Source organism: Zeugodacus cucurbitae, chromosome 4, assembly GCF_028554725.1.
Source record: "Zeugodacus cucurbitae isolate PBARC_wt_2022May chromosome 4, idZeuCucr1.2, whole genome shotgun sequence".
In the NCBI taxonomy this organism is placed as follows: domain Eukaryota; kingdom Metazoa; phylum Arthropoda; class Insecta; order Diptera; family Tephritidae; genus Zeugodacus; species Zeugodacus cucurbitae.
Genome location: NC_071669.1, coordinates 39,849,609 through 39,867,098, shown reverse-complemented (window position 1 = coordinate 39,867,098; position 17,490 = coordinate 39,849,609). Strand labels below are relative to the sequence as shown.

Here is a 17,490-nt window from a genome sequence, read left to right as displayed (position 1 = left end):
CAATTGTTTCGGCTGCAGCGGTGCGCAGTGGGTTTGAGATGCACAGTTGCCTTATACCGAGATGCTGATGAGTGCTCTCAGAGAGCAGGAGTGCAAGACGAGTAGAGTATTTCGTGGCTGTCTGTTGCGATTGCAGCTTTTCGACGTCGAACCTTCCTTGTGTTTGTTGTCGAGCGTTCTTTGCTGCACAGAGGCGTGTGCGTATCTTCGCTGCTACCAGATAATGGTCCGAGTCTATATTTGGTCCTCGGAGCGTACGCACGTCTAAAACACTGGAGACATGTCTTCCGTCTATCACAACGTGATCGATTTGGTTACGCGTGTTTCGATCAGGAGACAGCCAAGTAGCTTGGTGTATTTTTTTGTGCTGGAATCTGGTACTACAGACGACCATATTTCGGGCCCCAGCGAAGTCGATCAGCCTCAGGCCGTTTGGCGATGTTTCGTCATGGAGGCTGAATTTTCCGACTGTTGTGCCAAAGACACCTTCTTTACCCACCCTGGCGTTAAAATCGCCAAGCACGACTTTTACATCGTGGCGGGGGCAGCGCTCACATGTGCATTATAGGCGCTCATAGAAAGCATCTTTCTAGCTCGCCTTCAAACGGATGTCTGTTAGCTACCCAGAGGATACTTGGTCTAAAACCGCAAGTCGTGAGCTGCTTGAACCATGTGGAGAAGAATCGTTTCTGGCCACTCCCAAGTGAATGACAATCAAAAACTTTCCTCACTTGCTTGAACTTCTACACATGATCGCATCCTCCATTTGGCTACAACTAAGTCAGATAATATGATTTTATATAGGATCAAAATATAGAGGAGCATCTGCAGTTTAAAAATAATTTAGTAGTATGTGTGGCATGTGCGGAATCGGACTACAATCACACTTGCTTAGAACTTAGAGGAAATAGTAATTATAATATTTGTGTGTATCTGTTCTAAAACTGATTGATATCGGACTATATCTTTTCAAACCCCATAGCTATTTCGGATTTCTCAAGCTAAGTCAAGTCAGAAGCCCACGGCTTATATCATAATTTAATAAAATACCAAATACATATGTACATTATATATTTTCAGAAGTTTATATAGAATTTAATTTCAATAATTAAGTTAACTTCATAATTCATTTGGTGTCCAATAATTTTCAAAAAATTTCGGCAATGCAATATATTTCTTATCATAGGTAATTTGTTGGAATAAGGAAGATTAAGGGGGATTTCCCATGTGATGGGCATACAAAATAATTTTTTTCTGAAATTGCTTTCATAGCATTTCTGGAATACGGTAATAAAATGATTTTAAAAACTTCGCCGTTTTATAGATACAGCAGTTAGTAGTAGGAAGTGTTCGGAGCGCTGAGCAGCTAGAATAAATATACGATTTTTTTAGAATGTCTACCAAAAGTACAATAGTAATAGTTCATTGCATGCATTTAAGATTACAGATTAAAACGCCAGATAAACCGATGAGCCGGATTCGTGGAGGAAGTGCGAGTCCATTTTTAGAGACGCGACTGCTTAGAACGCTGTAACTCATGTTATACACAACGTTTTTAGCTTAACATTTAAATATATATTGTCAAAATATCTAACTATGTACTCGTCGTAGAAAAAAAAAATCCCTAAAAAAGGGCCGTCACATGGGATGACCCACAGAAGTATACTTAATTTCCAATTGTCCAAGTATTACCACTGGTTTAAAATTGCACAATTGATATGAATTCACAGTTACTGAAAAGTGAACGCATTCGTGAACGCAATGACGTCCTGAGATATTTGAAATATTTTTTTAGCTTGTACTCCAATTAAACGCTTTTGGCAATAACATGCAGGAATTGCAATGTTGCAAAGTCTTGTTCAAAAATTTTAAAGAAACTTTCAGATTTCTTTACTCTTCAACTTTAAAAAATATATTCTACACATAATCGCAGTCGATGTTCATGTCCACTCTCTGAATTTTTGTGGTTTATTAAAGGTTGCATAATGGATTGTATTCGTGTACTCTAATTGATTTAATTACAAAACAATTAAATGCAAATACAAAACTTTTTGTTAACTATTTTGGCGGATAGTTATTCGTGAAATGTGTAAACGTAGTAAGGCCATGCGGCTGAGCGGTCGATATGATTTAATTTACAATTGGTGAATTTTATTATACTCTTGCAATATGTTGCACGGATGTCTGTCCGTCTGCCCGTCTGTCCGTGCAAGCGATAACTTGAGTAAAAATTAAGATATCTTAATGAAACTTGGTACACATATTCCTTGGCAACTTGAGTATCTGGGCGAAATCGGACAATTGCAACTCCTACAAAACGGCGAAAACCGAAAACCTGTGAAGTGTCATAACTAGACCATAATTAAAGTAATGAAAGTAGTATTTGGCACAGAGAATCACATTAGGGAGACCATAGTTGCGTCTAATTTTATTTGAAAAGTGGGCGTGGCTCCTCTCCCAAATAGGTTTTTTGTACATATCTCGCACACCAATAAAGCTGTATAAACAAAACTTTCTGCAGTTATTTCCCTTACGTAACCCAATTATTCACTATAAAAAAATTTCGAAATCGGAAAATTACCACGCCCAATTCCCATACAAAGGATATGTTGAAAATTACTAAAAATGCTTTAATTCATTGAGGAAAAGTACTAGGAAACTTAAATTTCATGGTAAAGAAGGGACAGAAAAGCAACACTCAAATTAGTTTACAAAATGGGCGTGGCTCCGCCCACTTATATCTCCGGAACTATTCGACCAATTTCAATAAAATTCGGTTGATAACATTTTCCTGGCATCCCCATGCATTGTTTTGAAAATGGGCCAAATCGGTTGACCACCACACCTACTCTCCATATACCAGTTCTTTGAAGTCAATCCGAATCGTTTTCTTTACAATATATAAGTAGTGAAGACATCGGAATAAAACTTTGCACAAATACTGCATTTATAGTGTGGCATCGCCCTTCTAAAAACCGTCCAAATTGGACTATTTACCATATGTATCAGTTAATATGTGAGATATATTTGCAAAATTTAGTAAATATTTAATCTGTGATAGAATGTAGCTAAATGGCAAAAATAGTTGAAATCGGTCCATGAATTACCCAGCCCCCGTATATTACATATACTGATTTTTGTTTCCTAATGGACTTTATACCGAATGTGTGGGTCAAATTGTGTATTATATAATATAAATAAAGTTAAATAAATAAATTGCTTGAGTATATAATGTTCGATTACACTCAAACTTAGCTCTTCATTACTTTTTGATTACTTGCGTACATCGATGCATATCGGCCATCACTAGTTAAAACAACCGAACAAATTGAATTCATGAATGAATCGTTTCAGATGTAGTAAAGTTCTTGAGAATAGTACACAATAAATCAAAATTTAATTCGTTGTATAAATTTATTAAAAATACTTAGAAATACGCTCGAAATCGAATACACAAAAACAATCTTATAGGTACTTAGTCAAAGCTTCTGATCTCCCAACTGCTCACTCTTTCCAATAACTACATGTAAACATCGCCATCGCCACCAACTTCGTGATATGAATAGCCTCTTTACACGATAATGTCACTCGAAATTCATTCGTGATGAAAAGGATTTTATGGTAATGATTATAATAGTGTTTCATGGAATGTTTAACTATAATTAGTATATACGATGCTCGGATCACTTATCGATCTTTAAACCTATATCTGTAGCAATCTTCAAGAGTATGTTGACTGAGAGCTCATTTGCCTTTTTCATATCCTGGTTCGACTTAGTCCATATCAATCCTTAAACACTTAATGCAAATAACCATGACCATAACCATAGTTCAGACCGTAACCTCCCAAGGAACCGTGGTAGGTGGAGGCGGTGTGATAGGCGGGCGCGGCATATACAGCTGGTGCAGCGTGCACCACAGCAGGGGCGGCATGCACTACAGGGATCGCTTTGGTGGCCACTTTGTAAGTGTTGGCGTATGATGTAGCCAAGGGAGCAATGGTCTTCACCACAGGGGCGGCTACGAGGGGCGCGCTGTAGGTCTTCACAATTGGTGCGGATGCCACAAGGGCGGGTGCGTGATATGCTGGTGCAACAATACCACTGTAACCGCCATAGCCCAATCCGCTTAGTCCATAACCACCATGTCCGCCGAGTCCATAGCCACCAATGTAGCCAGCGGAGGCAACAGCGCAGAGAGCAGACAGAGTAACGATCTGAAAATTGTTATTATTTATTTATTAATTGTTTAAAGATTCAATAAATTTGTCAGAGCAATAAATCTAATAATGTTTAATTTTTCTAGTAATTATTATATTAATGCACACATATTTTACTTCGGTTAAAACACTGCACTTTTCAATGATTTTTTTTCAAGCTTGAGTAATACAATCGAATCCTTGAATATCCTGCTTACCAATTTGAACATTTTGATTTGAGTTGAGGTTTTTTAAAGATTTTAAGAATGCAAGACTAATGTTAACACCAAATGTTGTTATGCCTTCAATCAACAACCGAGTCAGATATTTATACCAAAAATCAGAAAATTCTTAAAGAGCACTGCTAAGCTGTAGCGCACACAACGACAAAAGCACTTTTGGGTAAAACGCCGTGACACAAAATAAAAATTGGCATTTGAAAAGCAAAAGTCAATAAAAAACAAACCGACCACCAAAGCGCGAGAGGCTTAAGTGAGGCTGACATAATCGCTGCTCCATTTGTGATGGTAATTTTATTGGTTTTATTCATTGCGGTTTTAATAGTCGGACAATTGCGTTAATAGCGGTTTGATATGACTTTAAGATGGGTCTATATGATTTGGTATAAAACTGGGGAATTTTAGTAAGTAAAGAAATTGAATAATTACATTTTGAAGGCTTCAATTTGATTGGCGAATTTTAAGATATTTTGAAAAATATTCAGTTCAATTTGGATTTTTTGTGGTAATACAATTTAAACTCGAGAGCGTAGGGATAAAGTATAATTAAAAGGTGATCAAAAATCCTTATCGAAGACAGTCACAATATTATGTGTGTATTACTTATTGACCGATGTATACTGGATTAACATATTGAGAGAGACGGAAGTAATTATATTACGTAAATTTAAGATTGCCAGCAACAGTATCATCCATTTTAAATATGGAACCGTACAGTAATCGATATCAAATTGACCGTATTATATTCAGTTTAATATATTTAGGAGAAGAAGTTTTTAGTATAAAGTGGCCAAATATTTAGAGTAGAAATTATGAGAAAATATAATTATGTGTATGGAGGATAAAAAAAGTTTCTGGATTCTCGATCGCACCCCCTAGAAATATGCGAATAGTCCAAAAACTAGTATATACAAAGTTTTGGGTCAATCAAAAAAGGTTTAGAGGTTGCGCAAGGAGCTTGAAATCCTGAAAAAAAATAAGAATTTTTGCCATTTTTCCAAAATTTTAAATGGGCGTAGCTCCACCCACTTATGGGTTAAACCCTTGCATTCCAATGATATGTTGTGCAAATAGGGCAAATCGCTTCACAAGCACACCTATTTCCTATACCAGAACCTTGAAGTCGATCTGAATCTTTTACTTTACAATATATTAATCAAGCACTAGTAAAGGTATCGGAACAGAACTTTGCATAAATACTACATTTATAGTGTGACACCCCTTTCTAAAAATCGTCGAAATTGGACCATAGATTTTCAAGGCCCCAGGTCAAACATGAGGACCTCAGTGCTTTTAATTTTTTTTATTGAAAATATAGGTAAGTCAGATATTTTGAAGAAATTTTTAGAGAATACTTTAATAATATGCCTCCGTGCCAAAAATGAGTGAAATCTGGTCATAACTTCACCTAGCTCCTATATACCTAATTCTAAGGTTTCCAACTTTCAATGGACTTTATAACATATATATGCCGAATATTATATAATATATTTATATATAATAATTATATAATATAGATAAAATTAAATAAATAAATTGCGAGAGTATACAATGTTCAGTCACAACCGAACTTAGCCCTTCCTTACTTGTTTTCTCTAAATTAATTTTGTATAAGTATATACATTAGAGTTTACACCCACCTATGGAGTGGAAGTTACTTTTAGAGTTTGGTTAAGAGTTTAGAGTTGGTTTATAATTGTAATTAGTACTTATTGCTTGTCTATATAACCGTACTTATTACTTGTCTTATATGTCTCAAGTTCAAACACGACAAACGACGAGCTGTCCTGTATTTGGTTTGCCGAAGAAGTTACTTGTTTCTCAAATTCATACATGAAATGGTATCTGTTCTTAAAACATGAATTAAAGCCCGATAAAACCACAAAGGAGCCGCCGGTTCTTGAAATAGCTGAAATATTAAGAATTGTAGATGTTTAAAAGAGTGTCGTGTTCCCAAGGGATAAATAAGTTTCTTCAACCAGAAAAATGGTGATATGCGGTGTCGATATGGTTGCAACTGTGAAGAAAATGCAAAAGCAAGATAGAAAAGAAAAAAAGTTTATCGCGTGGCACAAAGGTATACTATTTGAAGCTCTGCTGTTCTTGATCTTTGGCTGATGACTTTTCAATTGAAAGCTAAATATAATTTCTCGTACCATCTAGTCCTAACCAAAAAGACCCAGAATAGGTCAAGTTAAATTTATCACCGGCTCTACAAAGATCGTACTGGAGTCTCCTACAGAGCCGCTATCATTATTGCTTCTTCTGTTTTAAAAAACGTTGGTTTTATATCATCGAACGATCCAAATTGTGTCTTTAATCATTCAAAGCTGCGCCGTGAAATAACTAAAGTAAGATCAACTTTACAAGAAGAAGACTGCAATAAAATACTTCGTTAGCTGTTGTTGGAGGTGGAAGGAGGAGGAGGAATTCAACAGGCAATCACATTGTTTTATCTGTCAACATGTCTTCTTTTATTACATTTAGACGGAAAAACTACAGAACCTAAATTCTTTTCGGGCGCCATCGGATCTCAATTGCTGATAGTCGAATTACCGTTATACCTACAATATTACCTGAAGTAACTAGGGCTATCAGTGCTGTTATATATTCTTTAACTGAGCCAGAAGAAAAGCGGGTTGTATTAGCCACGTACCAGAGATAAAGAGATGTCCAACTATATTTTCATTGGAAGTGAGAGCGCAATGACAAACGTCAAAACCTTCTTTGGAAAACTTTGACAGTTGACTGGAAATGTTGCCAAAATATAATGCGACGGACACATTTTTAACAACCGTGAAAGATCACTAATAAGAACTTAAAACAATAAATATTAATAAAAACGCGAAATTTAAAAGTTGTTAAAGATTTTTTTTGTGATTTGCAGCATCATTTTTCATGAAAAATTATAAAAAAAAATTGTTAAATGTCAGTTAACACATATTCATTAACCTTATTTATTACTAAATGTTCAAAAACCGGCTGTTTTAACATTCCATTATATCGCTAAATGAAATATAAATATATACTTTCAGTATATGGGCATTTCCGCCAGAAGGTCTACCACAGACAAAATATTAAACATTATTAGAATTACAAAGTTTTTGCATATTTTCATAGGAAAATATCTAAATTTATTTATATTAAATTAATTTTAAATTAATTCATAACCAATTACAAGATATACCAAAGTCAAGTCGAATACGAGCTACTTTTCTCATTTCGATTTTTCTACTGCATTGGTTTTTTCGTCAAACTTGTTAAAGAAACATATCATGTATACTTTTTTTTTTGTGTAAAACCTTTATAAGGGTACAAAGATCCAAATAAAATGCATAAGAAAGCATGCGATTGCAAATAACTGTAAGTTTTTGCTCTCTTATTATCCTATATTTTAATGTCCCGTGCGACATCAAAAAACAACACTTGTTCCCACTGCATCGGAAATATAAGCAGCAAGCTCGCCAAATTTTGGGTATAAACAGTAAAATTTTATACAATTAAAATAAAAAAAACCTTGTTCAAAAATCAGAAGATTTGTGGTTTTGGTAACTACTGAAAATTGGTCCCGTGCGACATCGTAGGTGTGGAATTTAAAAATTGAAATTTGTTTTTTGTCTTATAAAATTGGCTTAAGTATGTAAATTGATACATTTACATTAATTATTTACATATGAGCAAAAACCGCACTTTAAATTCCACTAACTAGCTATTCAAATAGATTTTGGCGAAAATTATAGGCTTCAAAATCAAAATAAGAGTGCTCATTTTAACAAGGTTGTAAGGGAAAATCGTTTGCTTTTAAAAGTGACAAGTTAACGCATGACATTATATTTTCTTAATAAATCTCTTAACTAAAATTAAGAAATCCTTTAGTTGCTTTTCTAAAATATTTATCTCAGTTTAAAATCAAATTTATATTATCAAGTGTGGTTGATTTTATAAAATAATTAAAATACTCTTCATTAAAATATAATTTTTTTGCAAGGAGTCGTCGATGGAGTGGGAGCAGTTATCAAAAGGATAGTCTAGCAGATAACGAAATCCAAAAGTTTTTATATCCGAGGAACTGTATTTCACATTCATAATACTATTTTCATTCCATACTATAGAATTTTTGTTGTGTTTCTCGTTGGATATTAGTTAAAATAAATAAATAAATACATTTACTACTTTTTTAAGCCATTTTATTGGACTTGTTGTTAAATAATTCCGTATTATAAAACAGAATCAACATAAATATTATGATGGAAAAAAATGTCCCGTGCGAATGTGGTTAATAATTAATTTAAAAAAAAACTATACATTATTTTTGGATGAAATTCATACCATCTTTAACGGCCAACAATGCGCAACATTTTACAATCAAAAACATTTGAATATTGCCTCACAATTCGCTGAAATCGCCGTTTGAATCGTTGTTCCCAAAAACGACTTCCATTTTTTGTCCCGTGCGAATGCCTTGGGTTTTTGCAAATATCTTGAAAATGAAAACCGTTCCAAAATCAACCTTAACACTAAATGTAGAGCTAATGAAGGGCTATTAAAAAATCCTACTGTCAAAATTAAAAAACATTTTTGTTTATATTTTTTTTTTGTTGAAATGTGTACGATTGTCCCGTTCGACATGGCGGAAATGCCCATATAATAATTTTTACCCGTAATAAATATTGGGTATGGTTATTTAAATGCCCAAAAAATATTATTTTGTCTGACCTGCTAACAACGCTCTCACACTGGAATAAGTTGGACATCCCTTTATCCCTGCACGTACGTTATGAAACTTTATGGAACGATGTGGTTTACAATAAAATGTAATTCCACGTTCATTAACGGTCCCAAAAATCTATGGCAAACCATTAACCTAAGCCGTTAGTTTAATATTATATAAAAACAATTGTTGACAAAGTAATCCAACGAAATGGATAATTTGATCACTCTGAAAATCTTCACATTGCCATGCGTGAAGACAGATAGGTTTTAAGAGTTAGGCATATCGATTAATTGCAAGATCTTAATAAACGCTGTAGAGAATGATATCACATGTAGTAGAGTTCTTAAAGGTAGTAAACATTAAAACAAATTTTAGTTCGTTGTATAAATTTATTAAAAATACTTAGAAATACGCTCGAAATCGAATACACAAAAACATTCATCTTATAGGTACTTAGTCAAAGCTTCTGATCTCCCAACTGCTCACTCTCTCCAACAACTAAATGTAAACATCGCCACCATCTTCGTGATATGAATAACCTCTTTACATGATAATGTCACTCGAAATTAATTCGTGATGAAAAGGATTTTATGGTAATGATTATAACAGCGTTTCATGGAATGTTTAACTATAATTAGTATATACGATGCTCGGGTCACTTATCGATCTTTAAACCTATATCTGTAGCAATCTTCAAGAGTATGTTGACTGGGAGCTCATTTGCCTTTTTCATATCCTGGTTCGACTTAGTCCATATCAATCCTTAAACACTTAATGCAAATAACCATGACCATAACCGTAGTTCAGACCGTAACCTCCCAAGGAACCGTGGTAGGTGGAGGCGGTGTGATAGGCGGGCGCGGCATATACAGCTGGAGCAGCGTGCACCACAGCAGGGGCGGCATGCACTACAGGGATCGCCTTGGTGGCCACTTTGTATGTGTTGGCGTATGATGTAGCCAAAGGAGCGATGGTCTTCACCACAGGGGCAGCTACGATGGGTGCGCTGTAGGTCTTCACAATTGGTGCGGATGCCACAAGGGCGGGTGCGTGATATGCTGGTGCAACAATACCACTGTAACCGCCATAGCCCAGTCCGCTTAGTCCATAACCACCATGTCCGCCGAGTCCATAGCCACCAATGTAGCCAGCGGAGGCAACAGCGCAGAGAGCAGACAGAGCAACGATCTGGAAATTGTTAAAATTATTTATTTATTAATAATAAAATAGATAGACAAAATTTTAAATTTTAACTATAAATTTTGAAAATCTACTGATTATTAATTTGTGTAAAGATTCAATAAATTTGACGGAGCAATAAATCAAATAATGTTCCATTTATCTAGTAATTATCAACTTAATGCACACATATTTCACTTCGGCTTTTTTCACTGATTTTTTTTTTCTCAATCTTGAGTAATACAATCGAATCCTTGAATATCCTGCTTACCAATTTGAACATTTTGGTTTGAGTTGAGGTTTTTCAATGTTAACAGCAAATGTTGTTATGCCTTCTATCAACAACCGACTCAGATATTTATACCAAAAATCAGAAAAATTCTTAAATACCACTGCTATATTGCAACGCATACAACCACAAAAGTGCTTTCGGGTAAAACGCTGCGACACAAAAGAAAATTTGGAATATGAAAAGCAAAAGTTAGTAGAAAAACAAACCGTCCGTTAAAGCGCGAGAGGCTTCTCAAGTGAGCGTCAACACTTAAACACGCACTGCCAACAACAACACGGACTCTCAAACAAGTCGCGAACAAGAGCGAGCTTACTCGAGAGCGAGGGTTGCAAAAACATAAAAACCAAAAGCAAAATAAAAATTGAAAAGCCGGATAGAACCGTGCGCATGCGCTCAAAGCACTCTGAGCTAAACACTCACAGCGACAACAACAACAGCAAGTAATATAATCTCCAGCGAAATACGTCCACTGTCGGTCACTCGGCGTAGAAACTGTTGACGGCTAACATAATCGCTGCTCCATTTGTGATGGTAATTTTATTGGTTTCATTCATTGCGGTTTTAATAGGCGGACAATTGCGTTAATAGCGGTTTAAGCGGCTTCACTTTAAGATAACTAATTTTTATTCATAGTTTGTGGCAAACATCTAATAAAGTTTTTCGTGGTTAAGTTTGTTTAAAAACAAAATATAAATTTTTAGGAAAGAATGTTTGAACAACCCGATGGCGTTTCCTTGGGAAATTATCTATCGTAGTTATACTCATCAGCCGCTGGTAGCTGTAAACACCTGATAATAGTTACTCACTTGCAATACTACTTTATTTGTCATTATTGATTGATTGTTTGCCTCATGATGATCATGAAAGGGGGCCAATTTGACTCAGCGTTCGTCAAAGGAGCTTATAGTAAACGAGAACAATAATTGCTTATTGGTATATACTATTACCTTCGAGTATATTTGTATGAAGCAACAAGTATTCAATTGTACGTAGTTTAGTGCTAATAATATAAAAATGGAAGCATTCTGCTAATTAATTTAATTACCTAATAACAGTCCACTTTTTAGCGCGGGTATACACTTTTATCTGCATAATATTTGAAAATCAAAGTAATATATGAAACAAAACAAAAACTCAACTAAATTAGTGACTAGATATAAGTATATAAAGTTAGCATTTTTACCAAGCCTTGGTGTTGAGGAAATTGTCGACAAAACAATTTTAATTTTTTTTTTTTGGCAAGATCCCAAATATATTCCCTAGACGGGCAGCCGACAAGGTAGTAACAGGTGATAATTTTTAAGTTCAGTATTTTTTAATTGATCATCAAGAACATATATCTTATATAATAAACATTGTTTCTTTGATATTCTTTACAAGTTTTTCGTCTCATTCTTATTGCAAAAAGTTGGTAAGTATTAAATTCGTGGCTTAGTTATTATATTAACGGCATATTGTGGACTTGGCAATGGTCCGCTTTCTCCGACATTTGAAATATCAACCTCTTCAAACAACCAATAAACATCATCAAGACATACGAGTATATACTTCATTATTTCTACCTATTTCGTCATACTGACAATTTTGATAAATCTCACTTCAGTTTTGGGTGGTAAGCGTTCGATCCACACTCGAATTTGTTCATTGCTACACAATTTTTTAAAAAGTTCTTCGTTGGTGGCTGTGTTAGTATTCAAATTTTGTGTCTGACGATTTGTTCGAAAAAAAATAAAATTTTCTATTTCGCCTGTGTTTGGCCGAAAAAATTATTAGAATATAATTTTTCTAATAATTCTAATAATATTATTAGATTATTAGAATGAAAACGCTGTTGCATTACAGACGTTTCCACGCCCATTCAAGATTGGCCTCATATATGTAAATATATTTCTTTATTATGATTGCCCAATGCTCCTTTATATTACTACCAAAATTTTAAAATATTTAGTTCAGAAAAGTAGGGTAAGATAGACATGTACTATATGAGAAGATAGTGGTCTAAATTTGATGAGCACAACTGAGAAGCTGTCAAACAACGGATTATCTCCAGGCAGATTTGTGGCATGTATTAAATAATCAGAAATCAATAATATGAGTCAAATGGTGAATATAATCTACATTCATTGTTTTCCATGGTTTCCGTAATGCAAAAGATATATGATGATCAAACACACCCATTATTTTATTAATACAAGAGTTATTCGACTAAGAACTCTCCGTAAATTCAGCAATTTTTAATTAATTTAATTAAAACGATATTTTCCTAAATGAATATTTAGCTGTATAAACAAAGAACGCATAAATAAATAACCAATCACTCAATGTGTACAAAATATTTGTCATCATTTGTATTTATAAATTGTGTGACAATATTTTCTTTTGTTCCATTTTGAATACCAGTGTGAGTATGTTGACCCCATACTGACTGCAGTTTTGCGCAGTTATTTACCATTACCCACTTACTATCTTTTACATATGCATGTGCAACAAATATAATATCAACAATTTTTTTTAAATATATAAACACAATACGGGCACATACGTAACAGTGCAGCTTTCATATGTGTCATAAGCTGAAATTAATTCCAATTTATTTATTGACCAGGCGGATGTAAAGCAAAAAGTAGTGAATTTAATGCAATCAACTTCAGTGCTGCACTCAGGAAATACTTTGCAATGGAGTATTTCGCCTTAACCCTTGTAAATGAACTCGGAAATTCTGATTGAAATGAAAGCAATTCTTAGTTAATATTAAAGGTGATCAACGATCACAAAAATTATGTGAAAGTAATTTAATTTTAATCAAGAAATCGCATTTTAGTACTAAATATTAACAACATAGAGGCCTATAAGACCCTCTCTTCACAATTATGGGTTAAAACTCAGTTTGAGTTCGTTGCTTAGATCTTTCGTCTGTTATTTAGGTGCCTTTCGAATTCGATGCCGCAAAAGTAACAAGCAAATAGTTAAACAAATACGACTTGTAAGTTTTCCTGTGAAAAATTTGCAAAAATAATTGTGATCACTACACCTTAATGCCGGCAATCAATCAATGTTGCTGTTCATAGTCACATACGCACACTCAACTTTTCACAAATGCAGGAAGGTGCAGAAAATATTGTAAACAGATTGTCAGCAGCAACGGCAACAACAATTACAACAATGTGGGATAAATTGCAAAAATTGAAATTAAAAATTCACGCATTATGATTAAGTTGAGCGATTGACCGCACCGTGATTGGTATCGGTGGGCGTTGGCGGTGCGCAGAGCGAGGCATGCAGAGCCAGCATAAGGAGGTGATAGATGGACAGCTGGGCAGCACAACACAGCGTAGATTTGATAGACAGATATGGAGCTAATGCAGATCGCGCGATAGCCAAAAGCGCTCAAGAGGAGTGTAAATATTTGCTGCAAATAAACAAAATAGAATGAAAATATTGACGCATTTGGCCACATGCAAGCGTTAACGGGAAAAAAGCCGCTGGATTTAACAGGCATTAATAGTTGGCAACCAATTGCTAAACGGCTAAGCGCTGTCGCCGACAGCGACGAGTGGCAGCAGGCAGCCACGCGGTGGCAACACGCGTCGTTACTTCGTATTAGTATCGGCAAACACTGCTGGCAGCTGCATAAATCAAGTCAATTGTGCACGCCGATCACTGGCCGCCGAAATGCAGCGCTGTGCCTTAGTTGCACTCAAACAGCCAGCAGCATTTTCCATTGAATACCTAATCTTTTCCCGCCCCACCAAAATGTGTGTGAGTGCGTGGAAAAGGCGATTTCACTGATTTGCTATCGCTCGCGGACCACGCACTGGCGAAGTAGGTGTAGAAATGCGAGCAGCCAAGAGTACATACGAATATTTCCTCCATTGCGGACTTTGGGGTTTTGCACAAGTATTTTTGATTTTTTCTTTTTTAATTTAGTTACATATGTACATACAGACATTCAATAAGATTTGTCATGTGATTTAAATATTGAAGTCGCCACTTAAGTAGAAGGCTCATTCCTTATGCAGTCTATCATTGTCACTAGACCATTACAGCACATATTAAAAACAAATACAAAGAACTAAGCTTGAAGGCAATATATTCTTTATCCGCTTGATTATTCAACCATCGCTTCCGGGTATTTGAGCTCTTTCATCAAATTGTCCATTATACGCAGCTTCAAAATCTCAGTTTCAAAATAATGTCGCGACTAAAAGTAAAACTCTTTTGCTCGCTTTGCATAAAATTCGCGACCTCCTTTCAAATTCATATTCGACACATTTATAATGGAAACACATTTATCTGCCAAGTCAAATGAATTTTAAAGCTGGACATTTATTGTATGAAAAACATGAAAAATTCGAACGCATAAAATATGCCCAAAAACGCACCAAGCACACTATGTCTCTATAGTTATGTAAATGCATACATTAGCTTCGCGCTTTGAAATAATAAAATCGATCATAAACATTGATATTTATTAAAAACGCCTAAATCTATATTATAATGCGCTAAAGAGTGGCCAAAAGCATACAAGGTCTCAAACTCTGACCAATACTTAGACCTTCTCTGACTTACTTTGTTTACTTATACTAACTATTCACAAGCGACTGTACACGCCTACTGCAGCTGCTTCTGACATTTGTGTCGTCAAACGGACGGCGTTAAGTTGAGTGCAATTGCTCGTGACAAACGCTCAATTAATGTTGTTTTCGAATCCCATGCTACACAAGAGAATTCTAAACAAAATGCTAGTGTTGTTATTGTTTTTCAGAATCATTTTCATAATGGATGCTTTTTAGCTACTTCGGGTCAATTTTCACTGCAAAGCTCAATCCATTATTCAAGCGCATTAAACATAAATATATTATATAGAAGCTTAGCCCAAATACCCGTCAACGTTGTATTTTATATATTTGTAAACTTGACAGTTATTTTATGACATTTTTATACCCGAGCAAAAATATAGTTTGAGGTATAAAAGTGTAACCATATCTGATATCTCAAAAAATATTCGACCAATTGAAACTAAGTTCGGTTCTTAATATTTTTTGGCATCCCAATGTTATTGTTTGAATATGGGCGAAATCGATTAAAAACCACGCCTACTTCCGTACACTTTACAATGAATAAGTCAAGTACTAGTGAACATATTGGATTACAACTTTGCACACATACTGTATTTCTAGTGTAGCGTAGACCATATAAAAATCGCCGAACATGAGGACCTCGAAGTTTGCGTCTAATATGTTATTGCAAATTTTCGTTAAATCTCTCAGATATTCTAAAGAAATGCCATTCCTCATATTCGGATTTTCAAACTTCGGGTGAACTTTATAACCTCTATATTCCGGTAATATGAGAGATAAGAATCTTTTCTGAAAATGAAGTGAACGTATATTCTTGTATGTAATGTAGCTTGGTGGCAAAAATAGTTGAAATCGGTCCAGGAATAACCCCAGTCCACATATACCATAAATAATGATTTTCGTGTGTTATTTTAATAAGATTATTTAAATAAATTGTGATTATATAATGCTCGGTTACACCCAAAATTAACCGTTCCTTACTCAATTTATTTTATTTTATTTTTTATTATCTATATTTTATTAACTAAGTTATCACCTGGCTATAATTTGTCTTGCCGCCGGCGTGTGATAGTTGTTGGCTAAATGATATTCAAAATAAAATATCTCATATGTCATTGAAACACATTAATGGTCGAAAGCACAGTTTAAGACAACAAGTTGTACCTATCACAATACTTGAGGGTATTGGATGTGACTGTAGAGAATATATATTGTATATTATAATTAAAAGAAATTAATATTTAGAGGATTTACACTATACAATAGCTCAAAATAGGTCTCTTTACTTGCAAAAAATTCTCACCCTTGATCTAATTTTCTAAGATCCATCTATTTTCCAACGGTTACAAAAAATGCAAAATTCTTTCCGTTATCTCTAAATTTTAGTTTAAGTAGAATTCCTTTTCCTTTTTTCTCAGTTGAGTCCACGTTGTATAGACACAGTGACTCTGTAAAACGTATTTAGATAATTGGTTGGAAATCAATTGTTTTCACATATTAGAATGTTTGTACTATTAGAGCATATGCTTGACACATCTCGACTCGGTGGGTGAATTTTCCATGTTATGAATGAAAAAGAGGACTAATTTAGCTTGCAGCAATAGTTTGTTGCCTAATGCGGTGTATTGTCAAAGCGGAATAACACTTTTATATTCGTCAACAGAGACCGGTATCTTGAACACGACGTCAAATTGGCAAAACGATCTTTTCGTCATTTTGAACTTCTCCGGATATGTGATGAGGATCTCTCTTGTGAACAAACATAAATTTAAAACAAGTAAGGAAAGGCTAAGTTCGGCTGCAACCGAACATTTTATACTCCAGCAAATTATTGATATAGTTTTTTTAAGATAACACATAACTTGACCCATATATTCAACATAAAGTCCAATAGAATAACTAAAATTGTCATATATAGTATATGAGGGCTGAGGTAATTCCTGAACCGATTTCACTGTTAAGCCCATCGTACTTTTGGAAAACCCATAATTAGGTATATACGAGCTAGGGGAAGTTATGAACCGATTTTAACCGTTTTTGGTACAGAGACACACTATTAGAAGAAAAAGATTTCCTCTGAATGGTTTTTGATCCATAAGTGGGCGACGCCACGCCCATTTTAAATTTTGTAAAAAAATCTGAGTTCAATTTCTTTCTGTCATTTCTTCTGCACAATTTAGGGTTTCCGATGTTATTCGTTGGTGAGTTAATATACTTTTAGTAATTTTCAACCCAACTTTTGTATGGGAGATGGGCGTGGTTATTATCCGATTTCCACTATTTTCGTG

General features: G+C 34.7%; 2 protein-coding genes across 2 annotated transcripts; both read right to left on the bottom strand.

The window, feature by feature from the left end:
- Positions 1-3,395: 3,395 nt before the first annotated feature.
- Positions 3,396-4,574, bottom strand: LOC105214449 (cuticle protein 38-like). Its single transcript, XM_011187886.3, has 2 exons — positions 4,417-4,574; positions 3,396-4,216 (listed from the first exon to the last, which is right to left on the bottom strand). The coding sequence occupies exons 1-2, from the start codon at positions 4,426-4,428 to the stop codon at positions 3,800-3,802; spliced, it is 429 nt and encodes a 142-aa protein (XP_011186188.1). The 5' UTR covers positions 4,429-4,574; the 3' UTR covers positions 3,396-3,799.
- A 5,154-nt stretch (positions 4,575-9,728) lies between these two features.
- On the bottom strand, positions 9,729-10,763 carry LOC105214450 (cuticle protein 38-like). The gene is made up of 2 exons (XM_011187887.3): positions 10,602-10,763; positions 9,729-10,339 (listed from the first exon to the last, which is right to left on the bottom strand). Exons 1-2 carry the CDS (start codon positions 10,611-10,613, stop codon positions 9,923-9,925), a joined length of 429 nt encoding a protein of 142 aa, XP_011186189.1. The 5' UTR covers positions 10,614-10,763; the 3' UTR covers positions 9,729-9,922.
- Positions 10,764-17,490: the final 6,727 nt, after the last annotated feature.